The 26128-nt window shown below is 37.8% G+C and overlaps 1 protein-coding gene across 2 annotated transcripts in view; it reads right to left on the bottom strand.

Annotated features, from left to right (window-relative positions):
* Window positions 1–26128, bottom strand: part of USP6NL (USP6 N-terminal like) — a 222538-nt gene that overhangs the window by 80755 nt on the left and 115655 nt on the right. Inside the window, exons 1-2 of one of the 2 annotated variants that reach the window (XM_006150019.3) lie at window positions 7799–7853; window positions 1824–1891 (exon numbers count right to left, since the gene is read on the bottom strand). In XM_006150019.3, coding sequence (XP_006150081.1) covers window positions 1824–1891; window positions 7799–7853 — 123 coding nt within the window. Of the gene's footprint in view, window positions 1–1823; window positions 1892–7798; window positions 7854–26128 lie in introns of those variants that run through there. The other variant, XM_006150020.3, reaches the window with a different exon arrangement.

Here is a 26128-nt window from a genome sequence, read left to right as displayed (position 1 = left end):
TCTTTATCAACTGGATCTTTGAAGTGGACTTGTCAGTACTGCTCACCCCCATGATACCACCCTCTTCCATTCTTCTTCTGATAGCTTTTTCATGGGTTACTATTGATTGCTGAGGTGCTCAGAATTTTGTCAGGCCACTGCTATTCTCATTCCAAGTGTCAGTAACTAGTCAACTATTAACTAATGCTGAACAGTACAGAAACCCCAAGTGAAACTTTCTACATTAATCACTCAAGTCTAGACTCAAACACCCCACTGTCTTGTAGACACCTCAGTCTAAGTAACTGTCTGCTCATGGGTTCTCCTCCAAGTAGACAGTGAGCATACTGTAGGCAAGGACTGCTGGAACTCATTTCTATATTGTAAGTCCCGTAAGTCCTCACACAATATCAAGCTAGTGTTACCTGCGTGGGTGAAAAAATGCACAAGAGTACGAACAGATGGTAGTGCTACCACTTTTAAATTAGTTAAGCAGCGAAAAAGGTTAAGTTTTTCATGGACTGCACTAAAACTTAATCACAACAATGAGAAACTGTCTGATAGCCCAAGCAACCAATATAAAAATGAACTTTGGAAAGTTGAAAACTCCCTATATGCCTCCCTAGAAGCAGGGCACAGTCCAGATGGCTTTCTATAATTTCATGTTCCTGTTAGTCTCACAAATAATCAAAAAGAACACATACATAATTACATGCAACAGACACAAATATAAAACATGGCATTCATAAATCACTGCTACAATTCATTATAGACCTTAAGAGTTAAGGTAATAAAATAAAGAGATGTGTAAATTGTCAATAACTAATTTTCTAGGACACCAAAAATCAGATTCCATACTAATATAAGAATAAAATGCTAATGGAAATTAGATATAAATGTGTAAATGCAAAAGCTACAATCCCTAGTAAATGTGTACAAGTACATATTTAATTCTACACACTCACTAATTCAAGTATTTATTGAGTACTCAGTATGAGTCAAGAACTATTGTATGTATGGAGGTCAGAAGAATAAATCAAACGAGAGAAATTCCTGCCTTCAAAGATTTTACATTCTAGAAAAGAGAGCATACAACAAGCAAAATATAAGTAAAATATGTAATACATTGATGTAGGGGCAAGTAGATGGCCCAACAGTTATGTTGCTGGACTCCCACAGGACCAGCCACAGTTCGAGTCCAAGACCTGGAGGCTTGAAACTCATACCAGACATGCATGTGTGAATGAGGAGAATGGAGAAGACTGCGGCATGGTCATCCTCCCTGGGCGGTGATTTCTCGCTTTCTGTCTCTGTCTTTCTGGCAAGCCCATACATCCTACAACAAAAATCTTCCTGAGAGAGAAAGAACATATAGATATACATAAAATATACTATATAGAAAGATAGAGATAGATAGATGTAATGAGTGTTATAGTTGGGAGGCAGGGGACACAAAATGTCTGGGGCTGAAGAAAAGGGAGAATGAAACATGGTGAGAGAAGATCTCAATAGCATTATAATATTAGATAGTATTTGGGTAAAGATCTGAGCAACAGGGAGGCATGAGGCTACCCAAGATATTAGTGTTCAAGGCAGAAGAAAGTGTGAAGGCCCTGAGTCAAGAACAAGCCTGGAATATTGTAGAAACAGAAAGACACTAAAGTGTCTGGAGAGGAGGAAAAAGGAGAGTGAGAATGTGGAGATGAAGTAAGAGAAAAAAGATGGCCACTATGTTCCTAAGCCAATACTGCTTCTGTAATTCAAGCTATCCTAAAAGCAAATCCACTTCTATTTATATGGATTTTCTAATAAAACTTACTCAAAGAGTAAATATAGATACTTACTCTGTCATATTTAGCGACTATTTCGGCTCGTTCCTGGGCAAGTTTGAGTGCTACATCCTGGTCTGAATCTGTGGAGAGACCAAATTTAGATGACTTATTCAAAGAATCATAAAGTTATTTATGAAATTAAGATTATTAAAAAAAATACTAAAATAACAAACTGGCAAAATCAATCATAGAAGGATGAGATAAGTATCTCTAACTACAACTTTGGAATAACAACATATCTACCATTTCAACAATACATATGACATTCAAAAGAAAACATATTCATTAACATAACAAACTTAGAGACATGATAAATCTTTTCCTCAAAAATCTATTTTGGGTCTGGTCTGGTGGTGCAGCTGGTAGCAAACTGAACTGCAGTGTTGGAAGCCACAAGGCCGATGCAAGTTGGGATCTCTAGGCTGGCCTGAAAACACGATAGGCATGCACACATATACCCCAAATCCTCACAAGCTGGAAGGCTGGAGAAAGGGGATCATGCTACACAAGACCCTGTTAAGGACGCCCACTCCCGTTCTCTCTTTTCTCTACATACACATGTGGATTCTACTATGAATCAAAAAAATTTTTTTGATTCTAAAATTTCATAGAAATGAGTACTGAAGAAGAAACTGAAACTGAAAGCTCTAAGCTTTCAGAGAAAACCACTGGCATAGAAGAGAATAACCAAAAAGACTTTTAAAAAAAAATAAGGTAAATTCTCCACAAAATAAACTAGCACAAGGTATACTTTAGGAGTTAAATATATACGGCGAGAGAGAGAGCTGACCCCATAAACATATTTAAAAATACATAATTTGTTTTATTGCCAATAGACACATGTACTTGCCAGAAAGAAAGAGGTAACTCCCTAATGGGCATGGCCATGCCAAATCCCCTTTCCTCCATTTCTCCAGCCTATCAGGACTCTGGGCACCCAGACACCCTCAAGCCACTGAGGCTGGGACTTGAACCATGATTCACCATGTGGGATCCAGCTTCCCTTGCACAGGATGTGCTACAAGGCCAGCACCCCCCACAAAGTATTTATCTTACATGATGAAAATAATCATATCTTCATTTAGCCTTCCAGGTCCCTATATCAATTGCCTCAATTACTATAATCATCTCCTAACCGATCTCTATGCCACTGGTTTAAAACGTACACGTACATATACACACAAACACACACCCTTTCTTATTGACAGTAGGTGTCTTTCAAAAACACAAATCTGTCAACAGCGGAGATTACAACTTGAAAGAGTATAAATATGATTACATATCCTGAGTACCAAAAATAAAAATAAAAGACCAATGTATAAAAGGCATCTCTGATCGAGAAGAAAAAGACAGGGACCAGCAGATGGTGTTGCTAGACTCCCACTTAGCTGACCACAGTTCAACTCCAGGACCCAGTGGCTTGAAACACACCGGGTGCATGGGTGTGCATGCCCAAAATCCCCGGAGGAGAATAGAGGACAAGGAATTGTTGCATGACCATCCCCCGGGGGATGATTTCTCCTTTCTGTCTCTCTCTCTCTCCAGCCAGTTCATGCAACCTATAGCAAAAATTTCTCTCTAAAAGGAAAAGAAAAGAAAAGAAAAGAAAAGAAAAGAAAAGAAAAGAAAAGAAAGGAAAGGAAAGGAAAGGAAAGGAAAGGAAAGGAAAGGAAAGGAAAGGAAAGGAAAGGAAAGGAAAGGAAAGGAAAGGAAAGGAAAGGAAAGGAAAGGAAAGGAAAGGAAAGGAAAGGAAAGGAAAGGAAAGGAAAGGAAAGGAAAGGAAAAGAAAAGAAAAGAAAAGAAAAGAAAAGAAAGAAAAGAAAAGAAAAAGACAGTGTTTCAGGAGAAACCTGTGCAAAACTCTTGAGCAAGAAATTCACACAAGTAACAACAGCAGCAACTATATTAATGTTCTTACTAATTGCCTGGCATATGGTAAGATCTGCCAGGCAGCAGATACCACACTAAGCACCTTGTGATATTTTATCACATTTAATCCTCACAGCATTCAATGATATTCAATGATAGGTGGCATGTCACTATTAATTCTATCCCAACAATAAAAATGAAACCTGAAGATTTTAAGAGACTTGTCCAAGGTCAAACCGTCAAACCTACTAAAGAACAAAGCTAGGCTCTGAATCCAAACAGTTTTGACCTCATAAACCATGATTTTTCTTCTTTCTTTTCTTTTCTTTTTCTTTCTTTCCTTTTTTTTTTTTTTTTTTTTTTTTTTTTTTTTTTTTTTTTTTTTTGGCTAGAGGGCATGTGAGCATGCCAGACAAATAGAGAGAAGGAGAGGAGAAGGTACTCCTCATGGGGAATGGTCACACCACGATCCCTTTTCCTACATCTCTCCCTCCTTTGGGGATTTTGGGCACAGGCTCACATGTTTCTCAAGGCACCAGATCCAGGACTCCTACTCAGGGGTCAGCCCTGTGGGATTCAGATTCCTTAACTACCACACCACAGAGCCAGCCCCATAATTCACAAATGTAACAACTACTTCATAAAAACTTCTACTAAAGGACAAAAAAAGGATTTCCAATTATAGATGGTAGATAGCGCACATACTAAAATCCCACTAAAATGACATATAGGGGTTCTTAAAATCCCTTCCCTCGAAGGCCTGACCAATGGTGGTTCCTGAAGAGAGTTAAGGATGAGATTTAAAACCTGGGAAACCAACAGATGATGCCTAAAACTGAAGAAGCACGAAGTGGCAATATCGACTTGTTACCACCTAGCACTGTGGAAGTGGAGAATCAGCCCTGTACTAGAGACTGGTTACTGCCATGCAGTGGGCAGTGAGGAGGGGGAAGTATTGGAGCCACCTGTTTTCATAACAAGTCTTACTGAATCTTTAAGTCAAGTTCAGCTCTGATAAAAAATAATATCTATATTCAAAAACGAAGACATGGAAGAAAATCAACCTCATTAGTAACTAGGGAAATAAGTTTTAAATATTACTTTGTACCTATCTCAGAGTAATAAAAAAAAAAAAGCATTGATTTACTCAGTGTTGACCCCAGCTTGAAGAAATTTGCAGTAACTTACACTGAGTTATACACATATAAAATCTACTGGAAAGCAACTTGATAATATTTATTTTAAAAATCTTCAAAAAAAGGATATCTTTTACTCACAATTCTACCTCTACAGACTTATGCCAATGAGATAATCAAACAAGCCTGAGGTTGTTTCTAATAGTAGAAATAGCAAAATGGGAATGTATACAATTTTTAGGAAAAAAAGTCACTGCTTTTTCAGTTAGATCAGACAAAATTCAGTATGTTAACCTTCAAAGGGTAACAGTGAACAAAGAAGTAAACAGAATGGTTCAAAACTATTAAAAAAAATACAGAATAGTGCTCAGATTTCACTAAGACAAACAGAAGATTGAGAAAAATCAGCTCAGTTATGTACATACTCATTATCCTATTTTATTTTAGACGTATAAGCTTTTGTCAATTCTTTTTGTTCCCTCTTCTGTTGCCTAGCTTTAAAATATTACACTCATACTTCTACCAAAGATTACGAAAAGCAAATTAATAGAAATTAAATTCAGGGGGCTAGCAGGTGGCATGGTGGTTAAGGGCACTGGACTCCCAGATAGTCAACAGTGGTTTGAGTGGTTTGAGTCCCAGACCCGGCAGCTTTCTTTCTCCCTTTCTTTCTCTCTCACTCTGTCCCTCTCTGGTCAAATTAAAATAAATAAAGTTAAATAGAATATTTTTTTTAAAAAAGAAATTAAATTCAAACTTACTAAACTCCATTTCTATTATTAGAGCTGCTGAGCACAAATTTATTTGATGATGAGGTCAAATTCAAAGAGTCCTTTCTGAGAATGTATTTTAGACCAGTTCTTCCTGCTACAAAGTCCTAGGAGTTTCAAGTATAACATAACATTGAACCACTGAAGCAATGAAGAACACAACAGTAACAACCAGAAACTATATGCAACTGGGAAATGACAAAGCAAAGTATCCCAAGAAAACATCACTGTGACAAACTGTAAGATACAAAGCTTTACAGATTTCATCATGAGTCTAGAGATTTTCCAGAAATGAAAACCTAATCACATAATAGAGGTCTTACTGGAATTGGATAAGACCACATCCTGATTTTCTGAGAGAAAGATGATGTACTCTCACATGAGCAGAGAAGATGATTCTAAGTTAAATAAATAAATTCTAAATCTCTAAATTCACTTAAAAAATTTCTAGTGTTAGTATTTCTCCATGGAAAGAAAATTTTATAATTTTAATGAATGCATTCAAAAAAGAGCAAAGATTTAAAGTCAAACTAATCTTAAAAATATAGCCAAAATAAATCTGCCTTTTTGAAGAGACTAAATGGAAATGCCAAATTGACCCCAGTAATGAGTTTAATACTCCACATTGGGAGGCAATACAACCATCTAAAGTAAGAGGCACTTTCCTTACGAAGGGTTTGCTATAGTTATGTTTCAAACTTTCTGACTTGCGGTTGAGAAATGTATTAAGAACTCCACTGGAAGCCAGCCACAGTGACACTGCAGTGCAGAGCAGTGATGCTCCACAATGCTGAAACTATGTGCTGAGGAGTCCCCAGGTCTCCCTGTACACACCAGGCATGAAAGTATGCCCATGTACCTGGCTGGCTGAACCTGGGGGAAGATGGTGGCAAAAACGTCTTTGTTGAGAGAACCAACCTACTTCTCACTCACTCTCACTTCACCACCCCCAAAAAATAAATAACCTTAAAATACAAAAAGAATTATACTGGGGCCAGCAGGTGGCAAGGTGGTTAAGGTGCTGGACTCTCACTTGGCCAACTGTGGTTTGAGTCCCAACCTGGCAGCTTAAAAATCACATCAGATATGTTTGCATGCACACCCAAAGTCCCAAGAGGAGAGAGAATGGAGGAGAAGGGACTGCAGCATAGCCATCCCCTTTGGGGGAGGTGATTTCTCACTTTCCCTCTCTCTGTCTCTCTCCAACAAGTACACAAAACCCATGGCAAAATATATAAATAAAAGATTTACACTAAACTAATTTCTTGGGTTTCATCTTGATTGCTTATTTAGGAATTCCACTGAAAGAACAAAGACTTTGCACAAAACACTGACCACAAATGATATCAACAGCTGTCTTGTGTCTATGTATGGGTGTGCTCAAAGTTCCAGGCACCTATTAAACAATGACAGCTATGTTAGTGGGTACTTACATCATATGTCATCAAATAAGATTTAACCAGGTCATTATCCCATCAATTCATACTACATTTTCTGCTTTCCTTGCATGATAAATCTACAATTGATAGAAGTTTATTTGCAAAAATATGGTTTGAAATACAGTAACTTGTTGCCAAGACATTATGGTGATTAAACTATAATTCAGTATGGCTGTTACAATAAATGTTGCTGAAGAAAATCATTAAAAATAAAACCATGTGAAATTATACGTGGTTCAATTATCTTAAATATCAGCTTTCTTACTTCACCAGTATGCTAGTTTTTTTAAAAAATCATATTATTCAAGCCAAATTAAATCAAATTATTTTTGCTAACTTTATTATAGCAAGTTTCCGAAGAGGCACATTTTAAGCAGTAAGGATCAGAACATGTTTGGATAGTCAAGAATATAGCAAATACTCAAACATATAGGAAAATTTCTATGGGCACAAATATATATATAAAAAAAATGACAACTTTAGAATTCTAAGAAGCATTCTACAAATTAACTATACAATTTTAAGACCTCTAATTCTATTTAAACCACTAAGAACTCTTTAAGAAATCAGGTATGCTCCTTAGCTATATACATTGTTTAAAAACAGGCATTATATTTTAACATCACTAAATTAATCCCAAATTGTAAAAATCAATTCATACAAAGTCACCCAATCTCAAATTCAATCCAATGTAACAAAATTGACAGGTCAATTTTTCTAGCTTACATTTCCAAGGCGAGTATTAAATAGTATCAATTGTAAAAGTACTTTACCCTTTGTTAGACAATCGGCAGGGCCTTGAGAAGTAACAACAGCTTCAGTCCTCATAGAGTGACTTATCTACTTCAAGATTTCATTATTATTGTATAGTTCTCAAACACATAGAAAGCATTAGGTATTGTCTACACATTCTACAACTGAAAAGAAAAGCGGAAGGCAACTCTACTTTAAGCTATTCAAGAAATAAGGACAAGAAAGAAAAAGTCTGAGATGCATTCTGTGTTCTTCTAAGAGGGGAAAAAAGATCTCACTGTGGTTACATGGGCTACGGGCGTCCGAACAAAGATGATATTTGTTGAGAGTGAAAACATGTCTTCCAGGCTAGATCCCAACTATGAACCACACCAGCCTACACCCAGCATTCCATAGAACAACAAACAGGGCTTTAAACAGGCAGCCTCACAACATGCCTTAATCTGGGGCTTCAAAATTAGCCACATTCTTAGTACTTTTAACAAAACTTACCATGGAGTAGCAAAGAAATAATTTTTACATAAACATTAAACTCAAGCTAAGCAGAAATGCTCTTCTCCTCAAATACGTTTTTTTACCTTAACAGTTTTCAATGATAAGTTTTAATGTGAAAACGTCAGCCCTTGTTTCAGATAGTAAACAAATACAGGCTAAAGCAATGGTTTTGGACATTTTCGACAAACTCCATATAAAAAGTGAAACAAATGCTTCATTGCACAATATATGTAAGTACTGTAGGCGGGCGCTGATCGATTTCCTATTCTAATTATTCTCTCCTTCCCTTCATTGTTTCTCTCTTTTTAAAAAGTCGGTAGGTACTCACAATTTTTGAAACCACTTTGCAAAAATAACAGCCCCATTAGAGGCATGTTTATGAACATTAATTACGCTTAACCAGACACTGAGGAATTACATTTATGTACAGCTTAAGAAAACTGAAACAGTCCATGAAAGCAAAAGATCTCAGCAATTTAGAGAGAGGGGAAGTCTTAAGTCATCTACCAAGGGATCACATCAAATGATCAATACTTCTAATTTATTAACTAGAAGATAATGAAGCAAATTTTCATAGTTCTGAGGAAAAAATGATCTAGAACTTGGAATTTATGCCAAGTATAAAGAACAACAAAAAAATACTTACAGACATTACAAGGTATGGTAAATCTAAAGAATGCCTCCCACCTCTTTAAAAACAATTAAAAAGTCCCCATTTTAATCCAAGAACTTGTGACTGTGGTCTCACATGTTTTTTAGATGTAATTAAGCTAAGAATCTTGAGAAGGGGAAATCATGGTGGATGCCACAGGTGGGTTCAATGTAGTCACAAAAATCTCTACGAACAGGAGGCAAAAAGTTCAAAAGAGGACGCAGGAGGTATGACAGTGGAGTCTAAGGTCAGTCACAGGGATGCGAGGAGGGTCACCAGCCAAAGAAAACTGGCGGCCTCCAGAGGCTAGAGGCAAGGAAACGGATTCTCCTCTGCGGCTCCAGAAGGGGAACCAGCGCTGCTGACATCTTGATTTCAGTCAAGTGAAACCGATTTCAGACTTCTGATCTCCAGAACTATGAGAAAATAAGTCTGTGTTGTTTAAAACAGGAGAAGTCTGTGGTCATTTGTTACAAGAGCATGAATATATGCAAAGCCAATAGTTTATTGCCTCTATAACATTTCTTTGGAAAAAACTTTTTTTTTTTTTTTGGAGAGGTTTTTGCTATAGGGCATGTGCGCTCGCCAGACAGACAGAGACAGAAAGACAGAAATCGAGAAATCACCCCCCCAGGGGGTTGGTTACGCCGCAATCCCTTCTCCTCCATTCTCCTCTCGGGATCTTGGGCATGCATGCACACGCGCCTGGCGTGAGTTTTAAGCCACCAGGTCCAGGACACGAACCGCAGTCAACTACATGGGAGCCCAGTGACATAGGCATTACACTAACTGCTGGTCCGGGAAAAAACCTTTTTTGAGACTATACTACAGAAAAACCTAACAACAAAAAGAAGTGTCAGAGAGTATCTCCTTGACCAAATTTTGGGCAGACTCCTCGGAGCCCTCTTGTCAACTAGATCTCAACCTTGGCCCATCCTATCTTTAGCCTGCCTAGTCCAGCTGTAGCAAGAATCTTGCTAAGGCAGTTCAGTGAGAATCCCCTCACCCTTGATATCTGATCATCCTTGCTAAACAGGAGGCAAGGGCAGGAGGAGACTTCTCTCTCTCATTTAAACAAACAAACAAAAAAAGCACAACCTCAAAAACCCTTTCAGTCTCTTTTCTTTCCCCCACTAGTGTGATAATCTTGGAAAAAATCATTTGGCTTCCTTCTTGTTTATATTCCTTGGAAACAACAACAAAATATCCTGATCCTATCTGTAATTATAAAAATAGTATAAGTTATCACAGCCATGAAAAGGGCTCAGCCAATGACAATGAGATACATGAAAGAGCCAATGCCTTAACCCAAAAGCCCATAGAAAATTCCCAGATTTTTTTCTCTACAAAAGCCAGATAAGCTCCCATATACATTTTCATATTCCTCTAGTTTAATATACATTGTCTGATTTAGTAAGAGCATTCAAAAGAAATCAACTAAATGCTCTTTAATTTTAACTTTTAATTATCAACATAAATATGATTTATACCCCTTAATTCAAAATATTTCTTATATCACTATCAGCATTATTATCAATATCCCCATTATATCATGCTTTAAATTATTCATTTTTCAGGACCAGCAGATTGTGTAGCAGTTAGGTCACTGGACTCCCCTGTAGTTGACCGCAGTTCAAGTCCCAGACCTAGCGGCTTAAAACTCATGCCGTTCACGTGTGCGTATGAGCCCAAAATTCCAAGAGGAGAATGGAGGAAAAGGGATGATGGCATGGCCATTCCCCCGGGAGGTGACTTCACATTTTCAGTCTCTCCATAGAGTGCACACGCCCTATAGTAAAAGTATCTCAAAAATAAAAATTCATTTTTTAATTTTCATTAAATTGGCCAAATACTGTCTCACACCTAAGTCCAACTGCCAAATAAAGCAGTGTTAGTGGGGCTAGGCAGGCCTCCTCTCTCCCCACAGTGACCCCAGGGCCTTTTGCTGCTTGGCTGGATGACCCAGCACATTCTCTGCTACTCTGTCCTCTCTTTGGTGACTGCATTTGTAATGCTATTGCTCAGTTACTTCCTTTCCAATCAGTTTCTCAGTTGCCACCTCCACCTCCCATTCAGAGTCCCACAGTTTGCCAAGTCCTGCTTCTACAAAGTCATCTTGGCATCTTTACTATATCTCACAGTGCCTACTACATGATAAGTGCTCACTAAATATTTCTGAAAAGGATTTTAAAAACTGCTCAAGATTGGGACAGCAGATAGTGTAATGGTTACATTGTTGGACTCCCACATAGTCAACCAAAGATCGACTCCTGAACCAGGTGGCTTAAAATTCACGTCGGGCGGTGTGTGTGTGTGTGTGTGTGTGTGTGTGTGTGTGGGATTTCTCTCTCTCTCTCTCTCTCTCACACACACACACACACACAAGAACACACTATAAGCCCTATAGCAAAAATCTCTCTTCAAAAAAAAAAAATTACTCAGGATGAATGACAAAACTGAATTATTCAGACAGGTAAGTAATGTATCAACTAATATTTCAAGTTAAACTTACTATTCCAGATATACCTTCATTGCAAAAAGTCACTAGAATCTTAGTTTTTCTGAGGCCATAAGGTGCTGGACTCCCAGATGGCCGATCGCATTTTGTTCCCAGACCTACTGGCTTGAAATTCACAAAGATGAATGTGCGTGTGTGCCCAAAAATCCCAAGAGGAGAATGGAAGAGAAGGGATTATGGTGTGTCCATCCACACCCCCCCCGGGGGGGGGTGTTTTCTCACTTTCGGTCTCTCAGTCTCTGTGTTTCTCCAGCAAGCACACATGCCCATGCCCTACAGCAAAAATATCCTAAAAAAAAAAAAAAAAAAAAAAAAAAAAAGTCTTAGCTTCCCTTATAAGCAGGGACTTCAAAAAGTTTGTTTAAAAAATGAAATTAAAATACAAGTTTACTTTCATGCACTTTTTCATTACACATTTCTGATGAACTTTTTGAAGACCCCTCATATACTCACTTTTTATTCTGTTAAGGTGGTACTTAAAATTTAATTATTGCTCTAAAAAGTCACAATCTATTTTTTTTTTCAAGCACATCTGACTGTTTACAAGTCCTTCATGAGAGGAAGGATACCAGAGGTGATCTGTTGTGTCTGTGTTCCAACCTACTAGCTCCGCTCTCCTCTATCCTGCTCCCAGTTATTCATGGAACTCCACGGTCTTGCCTTCTTCACTGAGGGGTTCTAGTCACTTGGCTTGTGTGCTTCCATTGTGCTTCTAGCCCATGTGCACTTCAGCTAGAGCAACTCTCACTCCTCCACAACACGCACACACAGCGGGCAGGGAGGTCCTGTGCCATCCCTGGCCCTGGGTGCTATTCTCTACGCTTGGGCACAAACTATGCAGGAAGGGGCCTGCCTGAAAGAGAGGCCTGATGCTGTCTGGCTATGTTAGTCACCCCATGGGTAGCCTTTCTCAGTCAAGTGGCTCATAAATCCTGAAAACCTCAGATCAAATGCCATGTCCTCCAGTCAGTGAACAGAAGAGACATTTTGATCTCCATCAGTCAGTTTCCTGTGCCTGCCTTCTCAAAAGGAAAGTATCGCTGCTATTGGAGACACCCTGAACCCCCAAAATCAGACTGGTAACTCCTACATTTATATGTAGGGTGATTCACAGAGAAAGAGGATATGAAGTGATGTAACAATATTTGAACCCATTACTACTGATGAGAAACCTAATTACTAAGTGTTGAATAATTCCCACATTTGGGGGCAGGGTTGAATGACAAAATTGCCAACAGCAGATACTTAGAACCAAGACAAACAAATGAGTCATTTTGCTCACTTAAACCCGCCTACAGTTGCTGACAAACTACTGCTTTCCAGCACTAAGACTGTTTTCACAGATGGCACAAGACCGGTTTGTAACAACTCCTTATTTGTGGGTATTTTACGACCTGTTTATTGAGAGTTTACTAGGTGCAAGATCATGCTGGGCATTTAACATGCATAATCTCGCTTAATCCTCACAACAACCTGTTATGACTATCCCAATTTACCTATGGGGAGATCAAGGTGTGAATAGTTTAAGTAATCAGATCATGTGGGAAGTGGCAGAGTTGGAAAGGCTGTCCAACTTCAAGACCATGTTTCTAAACAGCAAGCTCTTTGTGGACACTCAGTGTAAGCAGATTTAACTGCATTTGCTCTCACTTCAACTTTACATTTCTTTCCTTAGAAAGGAATCTATGAATCCTATAAATGCTTAACAATTGTATGCTCTGGTTTCCAGTAGCCTTCCCGTCTTAGCATATGAAACTGTCAATTATTTGTACAAAATGGATATAGATGTTATTTTTAAGAATATAAGAACAATTTATTTGAAATACTCTTCGTAATCATAAGCAACCTCCCATGTTAGGTTTTAAGTTGAGTATTTTAGGTTAACAGATAATGATTGAGAAACTTGTAAAAACTGGACCAATAATCAGAAAATGTATACGGAAGTTAAAACTTCATAATACGTTATGCTTTTATTTGATACTACATCGACTGCTTTAATGATTAACTTATGATTATCAAGAGGATTCTGCTGAATCTACCTTAAATTTTTTTTCAAGCTCATCCAGAACTAGATGCATGCAGAGTTATATTCATTATAGTAGTAGTTTGAATTGAATTTGGTTGAATGGATATTAACCAAAAATGATGCAATTACCACAAATTTATACAGACCAGATAGAAGACAAAGAGAACAGACCGCCACACTACAATAAACAACGAATTCTACAGACAGTTTGGCAAGCCCTATTCTCAACGCATTGATACTTTCTCTACTCTTTAAATTGAAAAAAAAATGTTTAAATGATACATAAAATAACAAACTGTGGCCAAAATGACACACAAAGGTAAGGACTAAATGTCGCAGTAAGACCTAAATGTCGCCTAGAAGAACCAAGTACACAGGCATTACAATTGGAGCCATGTTAAGTTTTATTTGGTCCCTGAATGGTTCTTAGGTTCAAACTGGACCACGAAGTCATTAAAAGCCAGTAATCTGGTAACACTGACTACGATATAATAAATAAAAGCGCTCATATCACCCTGGAACTGTCATTCATTCCATCATTATTTTTAAAAAGTACCTCTAGACTCCAAGCATAGTACCATATAATCCTCACAACATACAACTGCTTCCAACACACCTCATCTAACAAATCCTAAGCAACATTACAAATGAGGTCTCCAAAGAGCTCATGGAAAAATGCATTTTATTAAAAAATTGAATTTCAAAAAATCTTTTGCACCTAAACTCCTACTTTAATTCCAATTTTCTGTGAACATTTTGAAGTGCCCTCATATAACTATCTCATTATGCCTATGTGTTGATATGCATTTCTTAGATTCTATTATTGTTAGGCTCATAATGTGTTAGGGTGACTTGTACAATGAGTAGAATTTCTTGTACATAACAAACATCAAAAGCACTATACATATTCTATAGTCTCATTATGAGACTAGGTGAACTGAGTGGCAACTAAGAGCCTGGCTCACTATTAATAGCTAGCATTTATTCTGCATAGTCTATAATCTCCTTACATCAAACCTGCAAGGTAGGGATGCCAAGTGGTGGCATAATGGTAACGCAACGGGACCCACATGGGAAAGGTCCTGGATTCATGCCCTGGGGTCTCCCGGTACATACAAGGTGTTTACAGTACTCACCATCTTGGCTGGCTAAGACTGGGGGTGGATCATGGAATAAAGACTCTGTTGGGGGCGCTTATCTCTCTCTCACTCTCAGAAGAAATAAAGATTTTTTAAAAACACAATTGTGAGGTAGGTATCATTATTGTTCATTAAGCAAATGAGAAAATTGTTAGGTTAATTAACTTGCAAAATCACACAGCTTTTAATTTGGAGAAATGGCACTGGATGAAATCCACAGACTCAATTATTTCACAGTCTCTAAACAAAAAGGAATACCTTAATAAAGCAAAATAGATACTATTTACAATACTAAAAGAATGAGGAGCAAATTCATTACATCACTGCTTCAATGAAGACAGACAGCATCCACTTATTAAAACTGTTGTGCCAATTCAATTTTAGTGTCATTCTGGAAAATAAATATAACTTAAGGGAAAACAGACACCTTCACAAATTCTTTACTCTTGCCTTATACAAATACCAAAACATTTCTAGCTGAGTTAGAGAAAAACCAACACATATCATTATTGATAAATAATTATCTAGGACCAAAACACAAATCTCCTTCATTTTTGGCATTTTGTTGGTTGCCAGTAGGATAATAAAGGTAATAAAGTTTTCTTAGGTTTACACTGAAATGAAATGTGAAAAAAAAAAATGTATCTAGTCATGAATTTACTCAAGAGAGTCTATGAGGGCCAGCACTCATTATCCTCAGGGTCCAGAGAATCAAGGAGCCAGAGAGACAGCTCAGTGCAGCCAGAGAGGCTCCAGACTATCAAGGGAAAGAAAAACCACTCCAACACACCGTGATAAAGACGTTAAGAGAAGTACATGCAATGTTCTGTGAGAACGTTAGAGAGGGAGAAATTGACTCTGGCTGGGAAAGTTGGGGAAAACCGCAAAAAAGGAGGTGATCTTGCACTTGACAGATAAATTTTATTTGACATTGTAAAACATTTCCTTAGTCTTAAAACTAAATTGTATCACCTTTCCTTCAGTTTTCTACTTCATAGCTAGTTTTTTTCCTCAATAGTCTGAGTTAATTCCTTCCCATCTGCTTACATTTTTTAAATAGACACAGGGCATGTGGACTGGCTAGAGGAAGAAAGAGAGAGGGGAAGAGAAAGCATCCACCCAAATGGGGCATAACCATACTGCAAGCCTTTTTTGAATTTTTATTCAAGCCACTGGGCTAAGATTCAAACCCTGGTTGGCCATGTGAGTTCCAGCAACTTGTACCCAGGGCTTAACCGTTGTACTAAAGGGCCACTCTTCTTACTCTCTGAATATTAAATTCCCCTGGGATTTATCCTTGGCCCTCATCTCCATCCTTAGTATTTGAAAATTTAACACTTCCTTAGTTCCAAATTGGAACAACTCATAAAGGCCATGATATGTAACAATTAGTCATTTTCCTGAGGCATAAACTTGAATCCTAGACTGTGTGTATGAAAACAGGTCATTTAGCTAGTGAGTGTGTCCAACTACTCAGCTAGCTTCTTTCTATTAAAGTAGCTTTTTTTTTTCTTTTCTACTCACTATGATAAATGCACCAAATCACATGGTAGGAATGAAAGAAAAACAAAGCAAAACAAAACACACAATGGCTTAAAAAGAAAACAACATAATGGGACTTCAAAAAGTTTATGGAGAAACAGAATTAAAGTATAAGTTTATTTTGGTAGGAAAACACTTGAAATCCATGCAGTTTTTTTTCATAGTATACATTTCCTATTAACTTTCTGAAGACTCCTATAGTGCAGGTTTGATACATCTTATCGGAAATGCTTGGGACCAGAAGTATTTCAGAATGGGGTTTGTTCAGATTTTGGAATATTTGCAGATGATATAACGAGATTCTTAGGAATGGGACCTAAGTCGAAAAGCATAATTTGCTGTTTCATACATATATCCTGAAGGTTATTCTATATAATATTACTGCACTGCAGCATTTTGACTGCAAACTATTTCTTGAGATCAGGTGTGGAATTGGAACTTGTAGCTTCATGTTGGTGCTCAAAATGTTTCAGATTTTGAAACACTTTGGATTTCAGAATATGCATACACAATCAGTAATAGCTTGGAAGTATTTCTAAACTGAAGGATTTGCTAAGGTAACACAACATATCCTCTCTAGGTATGATCTGCTGAGGTCATAAATGAAAGATTCCATCAGAACAATTATATCTGAATTCTACAGTTACTCAGTAATCAAATAATAAATCATCAACCTACTGTGGAAAGCAAAAAAATAAAATAAAATAAAAATGACACGCCTACAGGCTAACAAATACCTATCCTGAGAAAAGGGAATAAGGGTAATTTTATTTTCTCCTTTATACCATTTTTCCCCTTCATTATAAATAACAGATATGCATGACTTTTATTATTAAATGTTTTTTAGAAATATTAAGACACATTAGATGACACAAGTTAGAGAACTTTTTTTTAACTTTCCTAAAACATTTTTACCTTTTTAATAAAATACTTCGCTCACTGGAAAACAAAAATTACTCCCCAGTTTTCTTATGAGGTTTTAGAAGAAAAGCTATAAAGCAAGTTTTGAAGATAATCATTTACAGTATTCAAATGAATTCTGTCCCATCTCTATGACTACTAAAAATTCTACTTGGAAAGCATTGTAGCTAGTCACATTAATGGACGAAGATCATATAAAAAAAACATGAAGACCAGCTTTCCCTTAGAAAAGTAAAATGAATTAAGCTCACCAATATTCATTCATTCAAAATTACTGAGTACCACTTATCTACCATGAGTACAAATATGTATAAAACATAGTTCCACAAAAAGATCACAGTCCCCTAAGAGAATGGGACATCTAAGGAAAAAGCTGCAAAGTATGTAATAAATGCCCCCTTAATAAATGACTTTTTAAAATGTTACAGGGAAGTTGCTAGGGAAAAATGAAATTAGAAAAAGGTTTTACCTACAAGTCAACATTTGGCTAAAGACTTATAACAATGGTAGGACTTGGCTAAAGACTTAAAACAATGGTGGGAACTTATCATTTGGACTAGGAAAGCCATGATGCTGTGATGAAAAGCTAGAATTCATAGCAAAAGGTATGACTATTTCCATAACAGCTATCTCAATAGTAATGCCAGCTAGGAAAAACACGTTTTCAACTTTTATCATCTCTCCTTCACTATCTTTTTTCACAATATCCCACCTGCCACAAATGGATAAACCACCCCTGAAACATAAGAATATCTAGGAAAATTTCTTAAAATTAGAAATTAGTATGAGGCAGAAATAAAAGCTAAACAAACTTCATACAAATTTAGCAACTAGTGTTTAGTACTATGAACATACCGTTAGTACATGGGCATTCACTCATTATGATCTGAATAATGCAGAATGGAAGAGTAAGGAAATAGTAATTATAAGCTTTTCTAATGATGCAAATTATGCTCAAACAACAAATTTTTAAGTTTATTTATTTTCATGAGGCTGAGAAGGAGAGAGTTGGGGAGGGGAAAAAAAGCACCCTCAAACAGGGGTCTCAAGCTGTGCTCTTCCACACACTCAGCCTGGATCAGAGGCCTGATCCTCAGCCTTAGATCTGGCACTAACACTGCACAGCACTGTGCCATGGCTCTTGGGCTCAACAAGCAAATTTTAAAAACAAATCAGATCACATCCAAATATTTCTCTTTCGATATTAAGAAACACCGGGGCCGGCAGGTGGCATGAAGGTTGAGACAATGAATTCTCACATGGACAACGGCGGTTCGAGTCCCAGACCTGGTGGCTTGCTTTCTCACTTTATCTCTCTTGCTCTCACTCTCACTCTGTCCCTCTCTGACCAAATTAAAGATAAATAAATAAAGTTAAATAAAACAATCCTTTAAAAAAAAATCTTAGGAAGCACCTACAAATCTACCATATATATTAACTTTTTTTTGGGGGGGGAGAGGTTTTCGCTATAGGGTGCATGCGCTCACCAGACAGACAGAGAGAGACATAGAGACAGAAAGCGAGAAATCACCCCCCAGGGGGGATGGTCATGCCGCAATCTCTTCTCCTCCATTCTCCTCTCGGGATCTTGGGCACGTACGCACACGCGCCTGGCATGAGTTTTAAGCCACCGGGTCTGGGACGCAAACCACAGTCAACTACGTGGGAGTCCAGCAACATAGCCATTACGCCAACTGCTGGTTCCCCCATATATATTATCTTCCTGATAGTGAATATATTTAAGAAAAGTAGCAGTAGTAGAATGTAGATTTCCAAAGAAACTTGCACTGTCACATTCAGGATTTTATTAGGTTGTCAGGAAGACATCTTTTCCTGTTTTTCTGTACAAAAATGTGTCATCACTTTCCAGACAACCCAATACAAGACACAATAATCTTAAATGCAAATGATGTATGAAAGAAGGGGAAAGAGCAGTCACTAAGCTCCAGGTCTGGAGAATCCAGAAAATTCATAACTAGGTTTCTTTACAGTAACCTACATAACCCCTTCCTGCCCCAATGCCCCACTTTAATTCACCTGGCCTAACGCTTATACACCAAGTTCAATCAAATCCTAAATGAATTTTTTACACAACAAAGAAATTTTAAGAAATCAAAAGAATAAAATCTCTCAGAATACTGAACTTGATGACTTCAGCCAATTTCTGTGTAAAGCACCACCCTATTCAAAGCAGACTGACCGTAAATTATTTTACTAAAAGATCTGCCACCATTCTCATTGTGGAGAACATGTCTTTTGTTTTTATTGTTTTGTTTTGGGTTTTTTATTTTTGCCTCACACTTTGATATATATAGATATAGATATAGATATAGATATAGATATAGATATATAGATATATAGATATAATTGATATATATATATATCAATTCATTATTATTCATAAATTAAATCGCTATACATCATTTAGATTGTGAATAGACTTTACCCAGCATGATATGCACCTCAGTACAGCCCAGTTGAGACTGAAAACATGTCTTGCACAGCTCCTTAAAATTATAGAATGCATTGGGAACCAGCAGTTAGCGTAATGGCTATGTCGCTGGACTACCACGTAGTCGACCGCAGTTCGCGTCCCGGACCCGGTGGCTTAGAACTCACGCCTGGCGCGTGTGCGTACGTGCCCAAGATCCCGAGAGGAGAATGGAGGAGAAGGGATTGCGGCATGACCATTCCCCCTGGGGGGTGATTTCTCGCTTTCTGTCTCTATGTCTCTCTCTGTCTGTCTGGCGAGCGCACGTGCCCTATAGCGAAAATCTCTCCAAAAAAAAAAAATTATAGAATACATTCATAACAGTAAACTCATTTCTTCTTTTACAAGTAAATAACATGACCAACTTCACAATGCAGCAAAATGATCAGAAATTACATACATGTCCATCAATTCAGCTATTAAGAATCATAAAGCAAAATTATATGTACTAATTTGGATTAATCTCCATGATACATTGTAAGCTAAAAAGGAAAAGAAAGAAAAAAACACAAGGAACAGTTCAAAACAGTGTTATAAACTGTTGGAGGTTAGAGAATCACATAAACATACACAGTTAATAATGGCAGTGATGGTGCTAGGAAAGTTAAAAGTAGGTAGCTGACAGAGAATGGTTCAGATTCATCTTTCTGCATGTGGATACACAGTTCTTCCTGCACCATTTGCTAAAGAGGTTTTCCTTTTCCCACTGGATTGAATGGTACCCTTTGTCAAAGGTCAGTTGCCTGTATGTTTGGGGGTTTATTTCTGGGGTCTCTACTCTGTTCCATTGGTCTTCATGTCTGTTTCTGTGCCAATACCATGCTGTTTTGATTATCACAGCTTTGGAATATATTTTGGGGTCAGGGAGTGAGATCTCACCCACTGTACTCTTCTACTCTTGGCTTTGGCAATACAGGGTCTTTTATGATTCCAGAAAAATTCTATGATTATCTTTTCTAGATCTGTGAAGAATAGCTCTTGTAATTTTATAGGGATTGCATTAAATATGTAGTCTAAATAGAATTAAATAGAAGATCTAAACCTAAGACTTCAAACTATAAAGATACTGGTAGAAAACACTGGAGAAACTCTGAGAGACACTGGAGTAGGCAAAGACCTCATAAGCAAAACCCCCAAAGCACAGGCAATAATCGCCAAAATAGACAAGTGGGATTATATCAGATTAAGAAGTTTCTAGACAGCAAAGGACACCGTAATTAGTGTGAATTGACAACCCTTAGAATGGGAGAGAATTTTTGTTAACTGTGCCTCAGATAAGGGACTGATAACCAGAATACACAGGGAACTCAAGCAGCTTACCCAGAAGAAAATGATTAACCCAATTAAAAGATGAGAAAATGAGCTGAATAAACAACTCTCTAAGGAAGACATGTGAACAGCCAAAAAGCATATGAAAAAATGCTCAACATCTCTCATCATAATGGAGATGCAGATCAAAACCACAATGAGATACCACCTAACCCAAGTCAAAATAGCAAAGATTATGGCAAAGATTAAAAAAAAGAAGAAGAAGAAGTGATTAAGTGCTGGAGGCAATGTGGTGAAAAGGGAACACTCCTACATTGTTAGTGGGAATGTAAATTGGTCCAGCCACTGTGGAGAACAATATGGAGGTTCCTCAAAGACCTTAAAATACATCTACCATATAATCCAGCAATTCCACTCCTAGGTATCTACCCAAAGGACAGGGGAGTGCTCAGTCAGAAAAGTGCTTGCACAACTATGTTTATTGCAGCATTACTCACAATTGCTAAGACATGGAACCAACCCAAATGTCAACAACAGATGAATGGATTGAAAAAGTGTGGCATATATACTCCATGGAATACTATTTAGCCATAAAAAGCAACAAGGCCCTGGAAGTTGATAGAAAGTGGACGATTATGGAAGATATGTTCCTGAGTGAAGCAAGTCAGGCTCTGAAAGAGAGACATTGTATGTCTCCACTTAATATATACCGAGTTTCTGCACTCTATGGGAGGCAAAGTCTGGAAGATATAAAAGCATTCAAAATTGTTATGTATACTAGAGACAAAGTGGAAGGGTAGTGTGGGAGGGGAAAAGCATAGGAAAGGAAATTTGAAGAAAAAAATAGAGGGGTCAGACATTTGTGGAACACAGATACGGTTTATTATCTGTTGATGAGGATGTGTATTCTTAACTGAACTGAACTGAGGTGTATATCATGCTGGGTAAAGTCTCTTTAAAATCTAAATGATGTACAGGGATTGGATGTATAAATAATAATAATAAAAATGTAAATAGATGGCTGTATTTTAAATACTTTTCACCTTTGGTATACCCTGGGCTGTTTACATGTATGTGTAACATGTGACATCTTATCAAATTACAAAATAAAATTTTTTTTAATTTTTTTTTTTTATTAAAGAGAGATTTTTGTTATAGGACATGTGCACTTGACAGAGAGACAGAAAGCAAGAAATCATGCCCTGTGGGCGATGGTCACACTATAATCCCTTCTCCTCTGTCCTCCTCTTGATATTTTGGGCATGTATAAGTGCCCAGTGTGAATTTCAGGCCGTTAAGTCCAGGACTCAAACTGTGGCCTACCACATGAGTCCAGTACCTTAACCACTATGCCATCTGTTGGCCCCACAAAATATATATATATATTTTATATATATATGTATTAGAGAGAGATGTTTGCTACAGGGCATGTGTGCTCACTTGAAAGACAAAAAGCAAGAAATAACCACATGGGGGGATGGCCACACTGCAATCCCTTCTCCTCCAATCTCCTCTTGGGATTTTGGGCATGCATGCACAAGCGCCCAGTGTAAATTTCAAGCCGTTGAGTCAAGGATTGAAACTGCGGTTGACCACATGGGAGTCCACTGCCCTAACTATGACGCCACCTGCTGGCCCCACAAACTAAATTTTTTAACAGTTAGATAAAACATTGGGAGATAAATCCCTCCTGAGGAAAAGACTGAAGATTTACCACCACTCCAATACAGCTCCATGTACACCAGCAACCTTTCCTTGTCTCCCATGCCCTTATTTAGGATGCAAGCCTAAGGTCAACTCAGCTTTTTCTGATAAAATGCCTGCTATCACCTTGTAGCTTTCCTCATTGCTATCAAAGAAAGAGTAGAATATAAAAGAGATAAAAACTAAGACCAAGAGTAGAACTACTACTTATCTTCTGTGACCACCTACCCGCCCCCCTAATTCCCCACCCTCCCACCCCCCCAATAAAAAACACCCCACAGTGAATCTTTTTCAGGCAGCAGACCATGCAGGCAGGAGAAAGTGATGAATAGAAAGAGATTAAGCATCTGTTCCACCTCCCACCAGGCCAGAAACTGCCCTTAACCATGCAAGAATTTGTAAAAGGTTAATCAGAATTTTGCTGAGAATTGCAAAGCTTCAATAAGGGATAATATAAATGCTAAAAGTGTTACATTTATGATATTAAGGGTTAGTGCAAATACTTTAGATAAGTGCAAGCTAAATAACAAAACATACAGGACAATCTGCCTCCTAATAGACACTACAATTTTCTTGATCAACTCACGTACTAAATGAGATTTCTTTTATTGCTAACAAATCTAAGAAGTTATTGTCACTGAACTTTCATTTATTAATTAATTGATTTTTTTTTTAAGAAAGATTTTTGTTATATGGTACATGCACTTGCCAGAGAGACAGAAAGTGAGAAAAATCACTCCCCACACCCCGGATGGCCATGCCATAATCCCTTCTCCTCCACTCTCCTCTTGGGATTTTGGGCATGCACAGATAGTCCGTCCTGAGTTTTAAGCCACTGAGTCTGGGACTTGGACGACATTCGAATACATGACAGTCCAGCAATGTAACAATTATGCCATCTGCCGGTCCCCATTTATTAATTTTTAAAAATGTCTTTAAAGGGGGCCAACAGGTGGCATAGTGGTTAAGTTCAAGTACCAGACCTGGACCTGGTCTCTTTCTCTCTCTCTCTGTCTCTCTGTCTGTCTCTCTGTCTCTCTCCCCTCTGGTCAAATTAAAATAAATAAATAAATAAATAAAGTTAAATAAAATAATTCTACTTTTAAAATGTCTTTAAGGCCTTTGAGAGGGTATTTTTCCTTGTATCTTGTATTGTCATATGATACCTATCTTGCCAACCATACTTTTGCTGAAGACAGTTTTGCCAACAAACCTTTTCAAGATCATAATTTCCAAGGCTGGTGAGAGATTAATATACACAAAAGACTTCAATAAATTTGCTGACAAACAGACTGAATTGCTATCACTTTTAATGGAATGTTACTTTAGCTGGCCTTTTTAACTTTTTTTAAGAGAGATTTTTGCTGAACGGTGCATACGCTTGCCAGAGAGACAGAAAGACAGAAAGCAAGAAATCACCCCCAAGGGGATGGCCATGCTGCAGTCCCTTCTCCGTTCTCCTGGAATGGAGAGGTATAAGCCACCTGGTCTGGGACTTGAACCACAGTCAACTAGGTGGGAGACCAGCAACATAACCTTTATGCCATCCATCTGCTGGTCCCATAACTGGCCATTTTTAATACAGTCAATCTAATGGGTCTTTTGGTTTCCAACAGAGCCATCAATAGTTGAAAATTTTGCTGATTTCCCATGTGCAATGCTCTTTGCAAATAAGAAACACTTTCAAGAGGAGATACCCGCCCTCAAAATGCTTACCATTTTGCAAGTAAATAAAAGAATCCTTATCATAAGTGATGTGTTCACCACAGGACTTTACCAGCAATGTGAGAAAGGCAAAAGGAACAACCATAAAACACACTGCACAAGCTACAGGGAACAACTGTTACTGCAAAAATGCTAGTAACAGCAATAGAAGACTAAAGAGCAGTTAATGATTTCATTAACGAGGTCATAATCTAAAGTTAGAACAGAGTTTCAGCAAAATCATTCTTTTTTTTTTTTCAAAATTATAGTAAGAATCAATTTGGATTTTTCTTCGGTTCACGTTCCTCTAAAAGATCTAAGTACATCTAGAAATCAGAAGCTCAAATTGGTCAGCAAGTACACTGGAATGCCAACAGAAACTAAAGTTAATTGCCTTCTTCCTTTTAAACACTATCAACCTCCATAAATCTTTTGGAAAATGTGATTATCTTCATTTATAATATGCTTTAGAAAAAGTTTTCTACTGAGTTATGTCTGGAATGTGTGTATATCTATAAACACATGCAAACTCTAGCTTTCCCAAAAATCTACAGTAAACAGTTTTACAACAGCCTCAGTTATTTGCTTAACAAATCAATATTATTTTACAACATTAATCCAGAATACCAGTAATTTTTCTGGATTTATTATTTCCTCCACATGAAAGAGAGACAGAAAGACAGGCACCACCAGCAGGGTTCCCACTCTGCAGTCCACCCCTGATCTCGGTCAGCCTGGATCACAGGCATGCACACACACCCACTGAGTCTAGAAGGCCCTAGGAACCTAGGATCCCTCCAAGGTAGGTCCAGCTGCACCACCGCTGTGCCACCTTCTGGCCTTGTATACCAGTAATTTTATTCCATTTTTGATTTTGTGTTGTCCAGTTCAACAGAATTCCTAGCACCTTCTCTACCACTTAATATTGAAATAAATGTGGGCAAGTTACAACTGGCATGAGCTTCAGTTTCCTCACCTAAAAAAAGAACAATGATGACAACAACATCAGTGTTAGCTACCATTTACTAAATGTAGCAGGTACTGCTCAAAGTATGGTACAATGTTCTAAGTATATTTTCTTTTTTCTTTTTCTTTCTTTCTTTTTTTTTTTTTTGAGAGGTTTTTGCTACAGGGTGTGTGTGCTTGCCAGAAAAGCCAGAGCCAGAGAGACAGAAAGTAAGAAATCACCCCCCAGGGGAGGTGGCCACACCACAATCTCTTCTCCTCCGTTCTCCTCTCGGGATCCTGGGCATGCACGCACACGCACCCCACGTGAGTTTAAGCCACCAGATCCGGGACTTGAGCCATGGTCGACTACGGAGAAATCAAGCGACATAGCCATTACACTAACTGCTAGTCCCTCTAAGTATATTTTCTCAAGCATGTGGTCATATGTAAACTCAGGCAACCTTATGGTGTAGTCACTATTATCACTGTCAAATTACGAATGAGGAAAGGGAGTCATGGAAGTTTCCAAATGTCTCACAGAAAGTGACAAGAGCAGGATTTGAATACAAACTCCAGGTCCCATACTCAGAATCAACTGCCTAACAATTATAAATTATTTCCTGCCCAATTCATAAAAATCCTCATGAAGAGGACCAGCAGGTGGCGGAATGGTTAAATCGCTGTACTCCCACATGGCCAACCATAGTTTGAGTTCAGGACCTGGAGGCTTGAAACTCATGCTGGGCACATGTGCATGTGTGCACAAAATCTCAAGAAGAGAATGGAGAAGGGACTGCAGTATAGCCATACCCCTGAGGGGGTGATTTCTCGCTTTTTATCTCTCTGTCTCTCCAGCGAGCAAACATGCCCAAGAGCAAAAAAAAAAAAAAAAAAAAAAAAAAAAAAATAAAAAAAAAAAAAAAATTGGGACACAAGCAGTA

Source organism: Tupaia chinensis, unplaced genomic scaffold (genome assembly GCF_000334495.1).
Source record: "Tupaia chinensis unplaced genomic scaffold, TupChi_1.0 Scaffold000275_1, whole genome shotgun sequence".
In the NCBI taxonomy this organism is placed as follows: domain Eukaryota; kingdom Metazoa; phylum Chordata; class Mammalia; order Scandentia; family Tupaiidae; genus Tupaia; species Tupaia belangeri.
Note: the sequence above shows the minus strand (reverse complement) of the source record. Positions and strands in the feature narration are given on the sequence as shown.